The 16,938-nt window shown below is 41.2% G+C and overlaps 3 protein-coding genes across 12 annotated transcripts in view; 2 read left to right on the top strand and 1 right to left on the bottom strand.

Annotated features, from left to right (window-relative positions):
- Positions 1-52: 52 nt before the first annotated feature.
- Positions 53-11,892, bottom strand: actl6a (actin-like 6A). Of its 6 annotated transcripts, none has more exons than XM_026305248.1 (15): positions 11,789-11,892; positions 11,142-11,317; positions 6,689-6,765; positions 5,758-5,932; positions 3,996-4,096; positions 3,772-3,869; positions 3,475-3,569; positions 2,804-2,910; positions 2,501-2,590; positions 2,327-2,388; positions 1,972-2,086; positions 1,726-1,806; positions 1,182-1,277; positions 990-1,076; positions 53-695 (listed from the first exon to the last, which is right to left on the bottom strand). In XM_026305248.1, the coding sequence occupies exons 4-15, from the start codon at positions 5,873-5,875 to the stop codon at positions 615-617; spliced, it is 1,131 nt and encodes a 376-aa protein (XP_026161033.1). In that variant the 5' UTR covers positions 5,876-5,932; positions 6,689-6,765; positions 11,142-11,317; positions 11,789-11,892; the 3' UTR covers positions 53-614. The 6 variants fall into 6 exon arrangements, with proteins under 6 accessions (XP_026161033.1, XP_026161034.1, XP_026161035.1 ...); XM_026305249.1 differs by having other exon boundaries at positions 11,199-11,317; XM_026305250.1 differs by having other exon boundaries at positions 11,812-11,880.
- On the top strand, positions 8,120-11,193 carry aldh7a1 (aldehyde dehydrogenase 7 family, member A1). Of its 2 annotated transcripts, none has more exons than XM_026305244.2 (2): positions 8,120-8,199; positions 8,980-11,193. In XM_026305244.2, the coding sequence occupies exon 2, from the start codon at positions 8,985-8,987 to the stop codon at positions 10,605-10,607; it is 1,623 nt and encodes a 540-aa protein (XP_026161029.1). In that variant the 5' UTR covers positions 8,120-8,199; positions 8,980-8,984; the 3' UTR covers positions 10,608-11,193. The 2 variants fall into 2 exon arrangements, with proteins under 2 accessions (XP_026161029.1, XP_026161030.1); XM_026305245.2 differs by having other exon boundaries at positions 8,139-8,369.
- LOC113129326 (guanine nucleotide-binding protein subunit beta-4) overlaps positions 11,848-16,938 on the top strand; it is a 20,532-nt gene continuing 15,441 nt past the window's right edge. For 3 of the 4 annotated variants that reach the window (XM_026305255.2, XM_026305256.2, XM_026305257.2), the window contains exon 1: positions 16,598-16,938. The gene's annotated coding sequence lies outside the window, so the exon portion shown is untranslated. Of the gene's footprint in view, positions 11,985-16,597 lie in introns of those variants that run through there. The other variant, XM_026305254.1, reaches the window with a different exon arrangement.

Below are 16,938 nucleotides of genomic sequence, written 5' to 3'. Positions count from 1 at the left end.
AGTACCATTTGTGTTAAAGCCAATTACAACTTTATCACAAACTCATTTAAAAATCATTTAACAAAAAAGACTTTATTTTTAAAAGACCACGTAGCCAATGAAGCAAAAGTGAAAATTAAATACATATTTGAGCTGACACCAATAAACACAGGTGAGCACTATTTTCCTACATGGGGGAAAAAAAAAAGTAAAAAGATTATTTACCCCAAACTGAGTTTGTCCCACCAATTGCATGTTGCTGACCCAGTGTCCATGTTCTGCAAAAACCTTGCAGAACAAATTTTGTTCTGATCAAAAGGTACATGCCAATGTGACTCACTTTTTAAAGATGCCTGGTTTCCAAAAAACACCAACCACTTTAAGTTAAGGCAGCAGACTGACTGTTAGGACATAAACCTCATTTCTTCACAAAGACACATTTGATATTGTAGATGATTTTTGTCAGATTTCTACAATAAATCCCATACAGGCACAGGGACAAACTTGGTATTAAAAGCAATTCATACAAAACCGATCTTTCAGAGATGTTCCTGAGTCTGGGGTAAGAACTGAACGATTTATGATGTTAAGGTTCTGGCAGAGACGGTGGTGGGGGAGAAGGGTTCAGCATCAAATCAAGGGCACTTTCTGTCCACACACTGCTTTCCTCCCTCTTCATACTCCTGCTTGGAGATCCACATCTGCTGGAAAGTTCCCTGGCAGACAGAAAATATTTTTGTTGAATATTGTTGAAGAAGAACTAAAATCTACCGTGTTGATTAGTGACTGTATTGGAAAACAAATGGCCACAAATATACTGTCCAAATCCATCATCTATACCCGCCTATTCCTATTTAGGAATCTCCTGAACCTTAATATTAACTGGCTATAATCATTTCAAAATTATGATTAAAAACTGTTGATACAGAACATTTTTATTTGGCTGCTGTGTGTGTGTGTGTGTGTGTGTGTGTGTGTGTGTGTGTGTGTGTGTGTGTGTGTCTCTTTACAAGTGATGCCAGGATGGAGCCTCCTATCCAGGCACTGAAGCGGCGCTCCACTGTAGTGTTGTTGGCTATTAGCTTCAGCCTCATGCTCTGCAATCAGACAAACATGTTCATGTAGGACATAGTGATATAGTATAAGATCAGACCTATGGAAAATTCCACAGAAAGGAAAATCAGTATTTAGCATCAGCTTACTGGAGGTGTTTTCTGGGACAGTTCTCTGTTCAGCCGGTCGGTGAAGCCCTGAATGAGCGTGTTTCCTCCAGTCACCACCACACTGCCGTACAAACCCTAAAATACAGCAGGTCAGAGTTTGTTTTTAAGAGGAGTGCTGACAATTGAACAGCAACACTGAAGTACAACAGAGACACTGACTGGCCGTGAAACATGTCCAGTAATTTTAGTTTAATCACTAAAAGCTGTCATTTATATTCTGTTATCTACAAACACTTTAGTTAGTGGTTTGCTGTCAACACTCTCCAGAGAAAGGTAAATGTCCTTAGTAGAACAAATGAAAACGTACGTTATTGTTAATAGTATTTCAGCCTGTTGACCATAAAATCTTAGCAAGCAAAATTTACATCACAAAAAAAATGAGGAAAATCCATTTACCTGGTCAATAATGTGAAAGTTAATCTAGCTAGGACTATCAGCTAAATAAATAACCTTTAAACTGGAGCAGCTACAAGTACAATAAACCTATTTTAGCCACAATAAAAACTGAGATTCAGATACTCACTGGCCGAATATCAATGTCACACATTCCCACACTGGTTGTCACCACGTGGCCAACTCCCAACATGGTGTTTCCAGACAGGCCCTGGAGTAATTAGAACAAACAGTCAGTCACAAAACTAAAAACTAATTCATAAAACACCAGCAAAAGTGACACATTTGGAAACTTTAACTTTTCATAACAGGATTGACTGTCCTGATTCAGAGATACCAAATGTAAACTAATGGTGTTTGCTGAGCGAACACGCACCTTAGCATTAGAGGGGTCAAACAGCCCCTCTGGTATCTTCAGCCTCTCTGCCCCAAAGTCACAGTTGTAGCCGTTGGGCAGCTCATAGTGCACTGTGGGCATCTGTGCAGCCACCCTGTAGGAAGAAGTGTGTCATTTGTGTGCTGGCTCGTTAGGGGTTAATCTTATTTTCTGCAGATTAATAACCATGTGGAAAAATACTGATGTGTGAGAAGCTATGGCTCCAATACTTTCAGGTTTTAGAACTACACCGGTCCTTTGCTAGTGCCTAGGAAGGTTAGAAATAGTGGGAGGCTGCTTAACAGGTGTAGAAATACATATATAAAAGATGCATTCATACAAATAATTTTCTTACTGTTCATCATATGGAGAGTCTGACACCTGAAGCACAGATGCCTGGAAGTCCTGAATCACACACTGCAAACAAACACATTCAAACAGAAGACCCACTTATTTCTGAAGATTTAATAAATATGACTTTAGGATTCTGACCGTGGTCATGAAAGAGTCTAAGACTTTTGTAGCTTACATTACACATGTAGTTGTGCCATGAGCGAGTGACTTGAGGTAGTTTCTCCTTTTTCTTCCAGCTGGCTGGAGCACCCTCCCGCACTGCATCCTGTAGTAATAATAATAGTAATACAGTTGATTTATATAGCACTTTTAAAACTTACAACAGAGTTTAATACACACTTGACAGTCAATTATTATTCCAATTTAAACACCACCCAACAATATTTCTCCCTGTCCAGTTAATGATACCATGAGAAGGTCGAGGCATACTCATTCCACCAATTACAATGAGGGGCAGTTTAGCTTCAGAAGAGCTCACCTTTGATGCAATCATGTAAGGAGGGATTATTTCAACATTTAACTCTTGGAACAGCTCCCTGCACTGCATGCTCATGAAGTCTCCAGCCAGGGGTGATTTGACAATGCCTGTCAGACAGAAGAAAGAACACATGAGTCAAAGCAACACTGCCATGTTTACTTATTATATATCAACTCTATTTACAGTTGCACACAGGGACATGTTCATGTGCCATTTGACCCACCAGATTACTTTTTACCTTTTGTCTCACTACAGCTTTGTACCACAAAGCATTAAACTGCTAATCTACAGTCCTCTGCAAATGTTCACCCCCTAAAAATACATAGGGAGTGTTTTAATATAAATTACATAAATGGTTTTTCATTTATCAGTTAACTTCATACAAATGTGCAGTAAAGGGCAGCTGAATGGCCCATTATTGTCCACCTATAGTTCATTACAGTGCTGAACGTTTGTAGGAACAGTTGGCTTTATTGGTAGGTCTGACATTCCTGCTCCAACAAGCAGGTGGCAACATAAATCAGAGGAGAAGCATCTGGATATTCAACTATTCTCATTCAGTGTTGTATTCCCTCCCTGGTTTATATGTAAACTAAGGAAAAGCTGAACATTCACCATCCATTCCTTTAATACTAAATGAATATAATGTAAATGTCATGTTTATTGATAACCTTGCTGCAGCACATAGCCATCATGTACTGGAATCGCGGTGGTGTGTGTGGCTCCGCTGTCCAAGACCAAGCCTGTAGACCTTCCGTTTGCAAAGCTTGGATACTCAGAGTGAAGGAAATGTAAACCAGTTCAACATATAACAGACACAACAGAATATCTGATCAACAGACGTGCCGTCAGAGAAATGGCATTAATTTTCCTCAGTAAAAGGACAATTAAATATTAGCAAATTAGCAAATTACACATTTTAGCTATGACCCATCTTTTTCTGGATGAAGTGAATTAGTAAAGGATACGCAGACAGCACAGCTGATTTGCAGAGGAAAAATGCAGGAATGTTGTAATGTTCAAACATCAGCTCTGTTAGTTTCTCCCTTTTTGCTCTTGTGTTCCACTGCAGACACAAAACATATGTTAATCCACTCATAACACATCACTGGCAGCACAACACAAACTAATGTTTCTCTGTGAGCTGATGAGGATCCGTGCTGAAAATAAAACATTTACTGAGCCAACTCACCGATGCTTCTGACATGAGCACCGGATGTAGACTGGGTTCAGACTTGAAGTGCATCTTGTAGGTGTGATCCAAAATGGCCTGGAAACTGTCCCAGTCTTCAACTGTAAACAGGGCAGAAAGGACAAACAAAGACCATGTTTGATAAATGTGAAATTACCATAACATTACTGCCGATTTACTGTTTTGGCTATCATAAAGGGGGAAACAACAGACAAACAACTAGCTGAGCATAACAGCTAATGTTCAAATTCCACCCCTCGTTTTGGGAAAGAGTGCACTGCTGTTGGTACAAACCTGCAGGAAAATTCAGGTGTTTTGTAGAGACAACAATACAAAGATTCTTCAGCAGCTATGTTCTCATGGTATATCATTATTTCATCTGTGACTACAGGCGTACAAAAAATAAAACAGCATCATGAAAAACATGTATCCTTCGTCATCATCACTAGGTCAGATGGTGGAGAAAATAGAGCAATTAGCTCCCTGATGAGCTTTAACAGATAATAATATGAGCACCAGGCACCAATGTTCCAGGTCAGCCCACTAAGGGAGCCTGCAGCCCCACAATGCTGTTCTGCTGCAATTAAGAATGGTGTCACACTCATTTCTAAATAGTCTCACAGCCAAACTTGACTGGACCAGGTTCTGATGCGCATCATCAGCTAGGTCAGCTCAACGCAGTGCTCGTTTATCCTTTGAATTCTAGGCAATTTTGATAACTGATTCACTAGTGAGAGTTTCACTGATGGAAGGATTTGTATATCATTTGAGATGTTGGACAATGTGGGTGGTGGACAAATTGTAAAACTGGCAACTTGTAATTCACCATCTTAAGTTTTCTGACTTTTTTTTAGGCTAAATAAATAATCAGCAGTTCAATGTACAGATGTGAATGTAGATAAACCCTAGATAATAGCTGTCATTTTGAGAAACACGATAATTTAACTGAATGTCGGACTGATGTAAGAAAAACAGCACAATAACAGAAAATGGAAAACATTTTTGAAACTTTAAGACTGTAATGAAACAACTGAATCACAGACAACAGAGAAAAATAAGGTCAAAACTGGTCAGTGCCAGTTAAGTGCCAAGGACAGTTCTGGAGCCACAGCTAGCTTTAGATAAACAAGTAACAGGAGGAAAATTATGATCACAACTATTCCATCAAGGTCCACGAAGATTCTCAGTCGTGAAGATATCTGTTTCAGCGCTAATCCAAGTGGCTTCTTCAGTCTCAAAATTTATCCTCCAGGTTGGTTTCACTTCACACCTAACCTGAATAGGCCATTTAAGTGGACTATGTAAATGAGGCACTAGATGGGAGAGCTCATGAAAATGAGTTACCTTGGTCTTCAAATAACCTCATTAATATTCATGATAAGCAGCAGTCATCTCTACGTCAGTCGCGGTTGTGACAAATTCACAAAAACGACAGACGAAAGAAGCCAAACAGCCCAATTATAGGTATGGATTTAGCAAATGGGATGATAAAAGGTTCATTGCTTGAGTTTACATTACATGAATAATCAGGGTTGTGCACTTAAAATCAACACACAAATTATCATATTTAAAAATCCTATGAATCTTTCTAAAGCAATGCATATCAACAGCAGAAACATTTAGTAACATGTCTGTTAGTCCATTATATTTGAACATGAACCAAATTCTGTCTGTACATGATGTTACCATCTATGATAAAGAAAACAGATGCAACACAACAAAAATGGCCTTTGGATAATAGACACATCGACTGAACACTCACTCATGCCATTCTTGAGTGGAGACATGACCTCCATGTTCTCTCTGGGCACCCTCAGCTGGTTGGTGTCAATGTAGTAGGTGGTGCCACTTTGCTTGCCCTTGTCACCATCCGTCTCCATAGGAGCACTGCCATCTTCCCGGTCAAGGGTCACACCAATCACTGTGGGGAAGTCCGCCTGAGCCGAGCCGAAACAAAACCAACACAATGGAGATCAAGACACTTTCTAACGTGCCTGGTTTATCATTACCACCAGCTTCCTTTTTAGTGAGACAAAGCACAAATTTGATAAAAGTTAATCTACATCCCAAACAGTAAATTGAATAAAGGTTCTGAAATATGAAGCAATGCTCCGCTGAGTTATGAGGATAAAGAGTGCGGCCGTTTGGAAACACTAAAAAATACCTAGCTGGTTGGTTTTTCCTATTACAGCAGCTCAATTTAACACCAGCAGGAAACATTACATATCACGCCCAAGTCTAGGAAAATGACAGTATTTGAGGGGCTGGGCAATAACTACATCACTGTAGGTCAGGAAGGACAGTGAGCTAATACAGTACCTAGAATATATATATATACACACATATCAAATGCTCAGACAAGGGCATTCTAGGATAGTTACAATCCTGTGGTTTTTGCATAAAACTGTTATCACTACACTAATAAGGCTACAGTCTGATGAGAGAAAATGAGTGTCCATCTATGACACTTCACTCATCAAACTGAATTTCCACAATCAAGATCTCTGCCTAAAGCACAGATGAAGCAAAACCAAGCAAGTACTCCAGAATGATCTGAACTCAATTTATGCCAACTGTCTCCAGGGTAACAGCCCTCATTTCGTGACATTGGCGTACCCCCTGGAGGGAAGATGAAGATGCACAGAGGAAGAAAAGACACATAGTTAATCAGGTCATTTGAATGATTCACTTACCTTGGGACAGTCTTCTCCTGCGTAGCCAGCTCTTACAGAATAAGAGCCAATGTCAAACACCAAAGCTCCAACCTCATCTGCAGAAATCAGAGAAGTTCATCTCAAGAAATACATCCCTGAAAATCTGTTTTGTACACAAATTAATAGAAAGACAAAAATGCTTATTAGTCATATTTTCCATCAGTTGATGATAATATTTCTGCCATTACAATTATGGTGCAACAGAGTTGGTGCTGATTTGTCAGACGTCTGTGCTTGTGTCCACAATGGTCATACAAAGATGTGGCATAAAGATGATCCGCACTGAGTTTGAGAACTGTTTACAATACCATCAACATAATTAATTGAATGAAATGAAATTACCAAAATGTAATTAATCTATTATGGGTTCACACTATATTGCAATGATTTATATAGTAAAAAACACACTGCACAGTATTCAGGGCCTACAGATTTATGTATCTCACATTCTTCAGGTGATACTTTAAATGACTCAAAATGTCCATTGTGTACTAACATGGTCCACTTTGGGAAATCACAGTAAATAATAAGGTGGCACATCTGGTGCGAAGTAGAATAATAAGTTAACTAACAACCAATGTTACATGTCAGTTTATGAACTGAAAGATCCTCCACTTTACCAGTTCACTCCACTAAATATGTCAAACTGTTTGTTTGTTCTACTGTACTGCAGTATAACATTAGTACTGCAGTACACATGGGATATTGTAATAAAGCTACTGAATGTGACAGTAACGTTAAGATCCATTTATTAAACATTATTTCATGTCAGAAACAGTGAAACTCTCGTCGATACATATCAAGAGGAAGGGAAACCTGTCTTCAGATATTATGCTCCGTCTGTAAGTCAAACACTGTCAGATTCTTGGAGACGTTTATCCGCGCTCCTAAGTAGGCGACATATACGCTAGCACGACTGGGTTAGCACGGAAAGCCCACTTTCATTCATTTCCTCGCTAGCCAACGAGCTAACGGTGCCGGTAGGCTCACATTATGGCAGCATGAACAACGTAAGCTTATATCACAGTTCGAAGCACCTAAAGTGATGAGCAATTCAGGTGTACCTGGACGCGTGGCAGTTTAAAATGATAACAGGTGTGTAGCATTAGCTTTGGTCTACGGGGAGCTAGATGTTAGCATAGCGAGCTAAAGCTACTGACAAACGGGGCAACGTGGACATATATTTCGTTTTATTTTGAGCGTGAATTCTCACTCACCTCCTCCATACACTCCGCCACTCATCCTCTAAATGATCACTGCAGCTGCTTTCTTGATATATGTATCGGAACCGAAACAAACCCGCTGTACGGCTAATCACAACAAAGAACCCCGTTAGCATGGGTCAGCGGAACAAAGCAGGCGCCACACTGCCTCGGGCCGCTGTCCAATCACAGTGTAGCACAGCGGCAGCACTTCCGTCTTAGCTGTGGCGTCACCTAAAGTGCTTCCACAGCGTGCGGCGGACGTGGCCCTGTAGACCAGACAGCAACGTGAGTTTAAAAACCGTGTATAAGTGGAATAAATGCAGGTTCATGATCGGTAACGGGTGTGCAGGTGGCGTAGCTCACGTTTTGAGACGGTACGACGACGTAAGAGACCGTGAACTGCGGGACCTTCAGTCGCAGCGGGATTGATCTCGGTCACCAAACGTCACTTCGAAGTAAATTGAGGCTATTCGTGTGGTTAGCACTATTGCTATATTATAAATAAGGTGAAGAGCTGGTTGTCCAAAGTGGAAGTAATTATGTAGGTGAAGTTACCTGCTTCCATGTTAAAGCGTCATATAATAACCCATATGCTACAACAGTCTGTCAAGGTTCTCCCAAGAATTCCAGAATCCCAGACTGTGGAGGCCCTAACATCTGCTGCAGGACTTGCCCTTTCTGCCACTGAACATAGTTCTTATTGATCTGTATTCTGTTGTCATGCTGCAGAATGAATATGGGACCAGTGAACCTCCAGCCCCCCACAATATTGCATAAGGGATAAGAATCTAAGCAACTTACTGTGCGCCCTACATGCTCCTTTATTTATTTATAGAAAAGTCATATCTGAAGCTTACATTTCCTTTACTGCACCTGTTGGCTATATATATATATATATCTTGCATTGGAATGAACTATGCTGCTTTTTCCAGTTTTATTTTAAATTTATTATTTTGTCTGTTGGATAAAATAAAGGTTGAGGAAATTGTTATGTCAAAGGTTATTTATAAATGTTCTTTAAACCTTTTAAACTTAAAATTAATTTTTAACTTGGTTTGTTTGCAGCACTCATGCAGCGCTGCCTCACCCTGACCCTTGCCCGGCACAGCAGGCTCCTCTTGAGAAATAAATTTGTCCACTGCCAGCAGTCAGCAGCCATGTCAGGCCTCCTCATCAACCAACCCAAATACTCCTGGCTGAAAGAGCTGGGTCTGTCTGAGGACAACCATGGTGTTTACAACGGGAACTGGGGTGGCAGCGGGGAAGTCGTCACGTCTTACTGCCCTGCCAACAATGAGCCGATCGCCAGAGTTACTCAGGCGACTTTGGCGGAGTATGAAGAAACTGTCCAGAAGACAAAGGAGGCTTGGAAGGTCTGGGCAGATATTCCTGCTCCAAAAAGAGGGGAGATTGTGAGGCAGATTGGCGATGCACTTAGGAAGAAGATCAAAGTCCTCGGGAGCCTGGTGTCTCTAGAAATGGGCAAGATATATGTTGAGGGAGTGGGTGAAGTTCAGGAGTACATTGATGTGTGCGATTATGCTGTTGGGCTGTCAAGAATGATCGGCGGGCCGATTCTGCCGTCAGAAAGACCAGGCCATGCTCTGATTGAACAGTGGAACCCAGTTGGTCTTGTTGGCATCATCACTGCCTTCAACTTCCCTGTGGCTGTCTATGGGTGGAACAATGCTATCGCTCTGACCTGCGGCAACGTCTGCCTCTGGAAAGGAGCTCCAACCACACCCCTTACGAGTGTTGCAGTAACCAAGATTGTGGCTGAGGTGTTGGAGCAGAATAACCTACCTGGTGCAATCTGCTCCATGACCTGTGGAGGTGCCGATATTGGCGCAGCCATAGCGAAGGATGAGCGTGTGGATCTGCTGTCTTTCACTGGCAGCACCCATGTTGGCAAAATGGTGGCCATGATGGTGCAGGAACGGTTCGGTCGCAAGCTGCTGGAGCTTGGTGGAAACAATGCTATAATTGTGTTTGAGGATGCTGACTTGAATCTTGTGGTGCCATCCGCTGTCTTTGCTTCTGTGGGAACTGCTGGCCAGCGCTGCACCACGACCAGGAGGCTGATGCTGCATGAAAGTGTTCACGACACAGTGGTCGACAGACTCGTCAAAGCGTACAAACAAATCCGCATCGGAGACCCCTGGGATCCTAGCACACTGTATGGGCCTCTACACACCAAGCAAGCTGTGGATCAGTATCTGGCAGCTATTCAGCAGGCCAAGCAGCAGGGCGGCACCATGGTCTGCGGAGGAAAGGTCATGGACCGTCCTGGCAATTACGTGGAGCCCACCATCATCACAGGGCTGGCTCATGATGCTCCCATTGTCCATACAGAAACCTTTGTCCCTATCCTGTATGTCCTCAAGTTTAAGACAGAAGAAGAGGCCTTTGCTTGGAACAACGAGGTCAAGCAGGGCCTGTCGAGCAGCATTTTCACCAAAGATATGGGCCGGGTTTTCCGCTGGCTGGGGCCCAAAGGATCCGACTGCGGCATCGTGAATGTCAACATTCCTACAAGTGGAGCTGAGATCGGAGGAGCCTTTGGTGGAGAGAAACACACAGGAGGTGGAAGAGAGTCCGGCAGTGATTCATGGAAGCAGTACATGAGGCGGTCAACATGCACAATAAACTACAGCAAGGATCTTCCTCTGGCCCAGGGAATCAAGTTTGAGTGAAGCCGTCAAGTAGATTGTTGCCAGAGCTTTCAATAACCACGAAGAGAGGTTTTTATGGGCACAGAGTTCTCTAATTAATGCAAGAGATCTAGTTTTTGTGTTGTTTCTGCATCGTGAAAGTCAGTTTTGATTATACAAAAAAATTCAATAATTTTAGATGTGTCATTAGTCATAAAAAATCTATCCTGGATTTGAAGAGCAGTTTGAGAGGAGTTTTGTGTCAGATTGCTGGTGTGCACTTTTCCACAAGCACTAAGAAAGTGAGACAACTGTACCAGATACTTTATACTGTATAAACACAAAGCTTAGTTCATTTTGGGAAAAACAACTTGAGTGGACATTATTGTATTTTTTGAATGTGCATATTTCAGATATTTTAGCATTTGTATGATTGCAGTGCAGATTGAATTCCTTCATAGTCACAGTTCATGGTTTTCACTACAAATGCTAACAAATGACAGTTAATAGAAGATGGGTTATAAAACATTGGCTGTTATAGCATTAAAAAGTGTTCTTTGCATCAAATGCACTTACAATGTGCTTTCCAGGCAATCAAACAATGAATAAAGGGCACCTTGTTGATAAACTGACTTGGTTGGACTTTTCTTTCCCAGCTTTTAACAGAAGAAATCAGCAGCAGATGTAGTAGTCATCCTGTATAGTGACCACAGAGACATCTGCCTCCCTGTTGAAGATTTATGAACAAAGTCCTGTAACAGAATTAAATTACATACATATATAAATAAATTACAAATTATATATTTGGGATCTGGGAGCATATTAGTTCTTACAATACAGTCAAATAAATAAAGGTAAATGAAATATAAACAAACAACATCTGGGATCCCAGAAGTAAACACTAGCCAACTTATATGTCAGAATTATAAAAAAATTGTCATAAAGAAAAAAGTCATGAATATTCAAATGACAAAGCAATGCTGATGTTTTAGCTGTCAAATACGTTCTGAAAACTGCTGTGTCCACACGTAAACTAAGTATTGTAGAAAACATAAAAATGTGAGAATTGCTTAACCATACAATCTTACTAGAACTGAAGATTACAGCAGATCCTTTCTGTAACTTGCTCTCTAATTTCTGTAACTATAGTACCAGAGAAATAAACTCTGTTCCTTTAATAGAAATACTACGGTCTCCCATCTTCCATGCCCCCATATGCTCACCCTCCCACTCAGCAGCTCTCTACCTCACACTCCAGCTCTGCCTCTTTCCATTTACTGCTCCCCCTCTCAGCATCTACTCTCACATCTGAAAGGAAGAACTGAAACCACAGCTCTCTGTACGACTCATAATCTATGCCATTTAGGACGTATGCAGAAAACGCCCACTTCCTCTGCTACACATCTGCACTGGAAAAAGGTAAACGAGCTTACATTATCTCTCTAAATGTTTCTGGTTTCTGGTCTGAACTACTGAGCATAGTATCTGATGTTTCCTCTCATTCTTCTGTGTTGTACTGCACAGGAGGACCACCACTGTCAGGGTAAATACTAAAATAAAAAACTTGATATAAGCACAAAGAAGCATCAGAAAAACTGTCTCATGCTTTAGAATCTGCACTAAAAGCATAACTTGAACTGAAACAGAGAAGGATGTGGTGCCAAAACTAATATTTAAACTACAATTGCAGAATTAATAGAGTCGCCAGTCAATGAGAGATATTTTATTGAGCTTGTTAGTCTGAGCTATATGTCTAAAATCAAGGGCTGTGGCCCCTGCTTTACCTTATGTTCTGAAACTGTGGTGTGCCAAAATGTCAAATCAAAATAATTGTGGGCTCATGGTAATAAATTAATGATTATCTAGTGTCATATGTTGTTGCTGCAACATGAGGCATTTGAAAAGAGTGTGGAATTAGGACATCAGGGTTGTTCCTCACTTCCTTTATTTTTTTCCTATGCACGACTTGTGTGATTCACTTCTTAGGAAACTCAGAACATGGTAGTTCATGCTTTGTGCTGCTTGTTGCTGCCCTGATTTACAGAAGTGTCTGGGATTCCCCTGGACTGAAACACTCTCACTTCTTCTCTTTGCACATTTCCTCTGCAGCTTCTCCCTGAAACCAAAGTCAGGTCTCAGACCGACTCATCCTGGTGTTTGACTATTTTTTACATTTTACATATCAATTCCAATACAGAGGTTTTGACAGGTTGCCATAGACACCTTTTTTTTGGCAATTTAATACTGCCCTCAATATGGACATATCCTGCAGGTATATTTTTATTATGACTTTTAAACATTAATTATGTCTGCTTCTATTTTTTGTTCTGTTGCATATGTTTTTGTACATAATTTTCCATTAATATAAACTTTTTTTAAATTTCAATATTTAAAGAAAATGAAAATTTGTATTTTTAATTGAAATATTTTGTGTGATAGTCAGTCAGCTCTTCTTGAAAATTGACACCATCAGTTCTCTACTGGAAATCTTGTCCAACTGTATTAATTTGGACAGCAACGGTACTTGGCCTCTGCCATCAGCAAACCTTGGCCTATAAACCCGGCAATCGGTGTCTTGTTTGTCGATTCCAACACAACACAAGAGGCATTATCACAGAAAGGATGAGGGCTCTTCACCAACCTGCTGCTGTGACACTCTATCATGTGCCAACTATAGCACCGCGATTAGACAAGAACCCAACACAGGGACAAAGTAAATTGCTGGTAGTTATGTTCTGTACTTAAACATAATCTGAAGTGATCACCTGTGAGAATCTATGCATAATGTCACTGTGCATCCATGTTACATAAGGTGACCAGCAAGGGATCTGCTGGGCATGGTGACAGCATATATTTAAATTGGGTACAAAGAACTAGAAATAAATAAAGAAAGGATTTTCTTCTGGAACACAGCAGAATATTAGATCTGTGAGATGTTCACAACCAAACACAGATGCACATATTTCATCTCAGGAAAAATAGTTATATTCACAAGCAGCAGAAATAATGTAGAATTCACAAATCTGGAAAAAAGACCACAATGTGACCTATAACAAGATAATTCATCAGCAGAATCTGACTCAGAATGGGTCATTTTGACTGGGCCAGTGGGGCCCAAGCTGTGCTGGTCAGCAAGTAAAACCCTGAGACTGTCAATGTCTTTTTCCCTCATCATCCAGAGAGAGAGAAGTGATGGCGAGCCCAGCAAGGCATGCATTTTTTAAGTCACTTTGCACTCTTCAAGAGGGCCTTTTTTTCAATAATCCATTATGCATAGCAGTTCTGGCTCTCCCTGGTATTTCTCCTACCTTCTTGACGTCAGTTGCCATTTGTGAGGGTTACCCTGGCAACGGCCAGCCTCCCCGGGAGATATCTGGTGGATAAGACGGCCCTGATAATGCCTTTTAAGGTTCTGCTGTTGCTACACCTTTTAATTGCCTTTGATACAGTGGAAGTATTACATGTTGCCTCATGTGGGCAAAAAAAAGGGAGCGTGCAGATAAAAATAGTGAGAAGCTGCTTCAGATTGACGTCCCATTATCTCCAGTTAATTCGATCACCCACAGACTGGGATCATCTTTGAACGGTCCTGTGAAAGATCTGTTTCGACCACACGGCCAAATCGTCAGTGTGTAAGTGTTTATATGTGAACAGTGGACACATATAAACACTTTTTAGTGTTTACACTGGCGATTTTGCTTTTTGCATGTTTTACTCTAGTCTTCTTTTACACAAAAGATGTGTACTAGCCCTTTTAACAATAAGACACTGTAGTGATGAGGTAGTATGTGAAGGCAAGATACAGCCACTAAGCAGTATGTGGATGTTTTATGTGATAATATAAAAATGATCAAACATCATTCAAGTTATTCATGTCAGCCATTAAACACTAAATTCCCTCTGGCATGCAAACTCACTCATGCGCATTAGTGGTAGCTGCAGCACATTCAGATTTATTATTGCAGCACAGGTCATATAGTAATTTTGCATCTAGGCAGATAGCAAACACATGACGAAGAGAAGCTGTGCCAACTGTTTTTTAGGTTTGGACTGGTTTTTACACAGTATTGAAGGAACAGGTTGGCTCTTGTTATTTCTCCTTACCACAAAACCACCCTCTCATTCAAACGATTTCATTCAGTTGCCTGTTACGGTACTTTGAGCTCTGTTACTTGTGCACTGCCAGGGCTGAATGTGCATCAGGGCAAAAATGTCTCATTAACAGGCACAAAACAGTTAAGACACTGGGCACATACCTGTTCCAGGCTCCAGGAGGCTATTTATAGCCTCACGAACACGAGTGTCTTTCTATTTTTTCAGACACCAGGCTATTGATGTGCTATTTTTACAGTGTCAATTTGCTCCCTCCTCTTTTGGTTGCCAAGCAATGGGCTGGGGACCTGATTGGTCAAAGATGTGCTTTTAGACACCAGGACTCTGATTCTCAGCTGACTAATAAGTCTCTCTGCTCACTAGAGGCAGAGTCCAAGCTCCATGTTATGTAATTTGAAAAAATAAGAATTTCCCTGTTCAATCAGTCTTGTTACAAATATTAACAGCCTGTTTCCTAAATCATTTTGTAGAACTAAAGCTGCATTGCACATCTACCTTCAGCAATCATTAATATATTTGCTGAGCATCTGCAAACATGACATGGCAAAAATCTTAGGCTGACCCAGGATTATGTCGTGTTTAAAACAAGCTATGGCAACAGCGTGATAGTGTATCATCATTCATACGGTCACAGTATCTATTTCCAGCACTGAGCCGTCATGATTACTGTGAAGACAAGAACCAGTGTTTCTGATTTAGTTGTAGATTTGTGATTATTTTTGTTGTTTTTTACACTTAATGTGAGGCTGTTCAATCGTAACCAGTGTGTTTTTGTGATTCCATTTACTGAAATTGTAACACAGTGAAATTTTACTATTTTTCATTTTGAAAACAACCAAATGTGTGAATAACACATCTTGCATTAATAAGGTGTTATTGCTTTATTTTTAGGCTGCACTAATGATCATTGTAAAATAATCCAAGCTGCACTAATGAAAAACCAACCACAACACGTTGCTGCTATTATGCTAATCCGAACCCTCATAATGTGTTTAGGGGGAAATTGGTCTGACACACCTAAACTACTGCTGTGTGCGTGAATTCAATTAGACTTAATCTGACCACATGCCACTCCGAAAGGAAACCGAGGGCTGGGCAACTTTCATCTTCCCTCCATTGATTATGGCTCGTGCAGAGATATGGAAAAGCCTATCCCACTGCTCCCTTTCATTGGCCCCATTAAAAATTCATCCTGTCCTAATGGAGATTCTTTTCAATGAGCCCTTGCAAGGTAACTGTGGTGTGCCGGGGTGAGACTTGGTACTGTCTGGAACTGTCTCCAGGCACAACCTGAACCTTATAGCTCTGAGTTCACACTTCAGGTTCTACATAACTGTTTCAATATTTTTTTAGGTGTTATAGACTAATTGATAAATGTTTTGTAAATGAAATGTGTTTCAGAAGTGGTATCAATAGCCAGATAGCGGAGCAAACAGCTTTGCCCTGAACATCAATAGAATATTTTGTGTAATAGTGCAGCATATTGATAAATAATAATATCAGTGTTGAGTCCAGTCCTAGCGGGGCCACGGCTCCCTGCTCCACAGGTTCTGCCACCTGTTACTAGACCTGCAGCAGAATTGGTCATATATTACACTGATAATCGATTATAGCGGTGACAGATTAGAATATTGCAAAGCGAGATGTGCTGCCCCACCTCCAGCTGAAGCACTAATCATGTAGTTTCATGGCTCTTCAGGCTGATTCGGTCTAAGAGCATTTGAACAAATGAACGAAACTGTTTTGGACTGAAAAGGGTCTTAACAGACCCGAGGCGCGGTCCGTTTGGGTTTACGGGTCTAATATTTGTTTCCTGTATCCCGTTCGGTTCGTTTTTGTTGAGGGGGCTGACAGGCGGTACCATTTGGCCCGTGGGTTACACAACCGATTCCAGACCTTCCGCCAAGCTGGAGAAAACCTCATTACCTGCTGTAATGGAGCACAGGTGTGACTATAAACTGGTTTAGCGAGGGAGGCACGTTTAGTCTCCGGGTGTCTTGGTTAGAAAACAGAAAAAGTGAGTCCGTCCAGCGGCGCGCACCCCTCGGCGCAGGCTGTTGCCATGTTCCCACTTCCACGGGTGTGGTGATCGGCTCGGAGAAAATTTAGTCAGACCCGAGCGTCGGTCCCGTCCGAGCCCGAAACGCTCAAACCGCCTCAGAACTGAACCAGTGCGACCCCCGAGCCGGGACTATGGTCGTGGTGTGAAAGCGGATCGGACTCCGACTGGAAAGACGAGCGCTGCCAAAAAGCGGTTCAG

This window comes from Mastacembelus armatus, chromosome 4 (assembly GCF_900324485.2).
Source record: "Mastacembelus armatus chromosome 4, fMasArm1.2, whole genome shotgun sequence".
Classification (NCBI taxonomy): domain Eukaryota; kingdom Metazoa; phylum Chordata; class Actinopteri; order Synbranchiformes; family Mastacembelidae; genus Mastacembelus; species Mastacembelus armatus.
Note: the sequence above shows the minus strand (reverse complement) of the source record. Positions and strands in the feature narration are given on the sequence as shown.

Excerpts from the sequence above, each read along its gene's own strand:
- actl6a (XM_026305246.2), bottom strand. The coding sequence starts at position 7,951 with ATGAGTGGCGGAGTGTATGGAGGAG. Across the intron at positions 4,097-5,757 it reads TCCACTCAAGAATGGCATGA|TTGAAGACTGGGACAGTTTC; the intron begins GTGAGTGTTCAG and ends CCCTGTTTACAG. Across the intron at positions 1,077-1,181 it reads TGTCCCAGAAAACACCTCCA|AGCATGAGGCTGAAGCTAAT; the intron begins GTAAGCTGATGC and ends GTCTGATTGCAG.
- aldh7a1 (XM_026305244.2), top strand. The coding sequence starts at position 8,985 with ATGCAGCGCTGCCTCACCCTGACCCTTGCCCGGCACAGCAGGCTCCTC.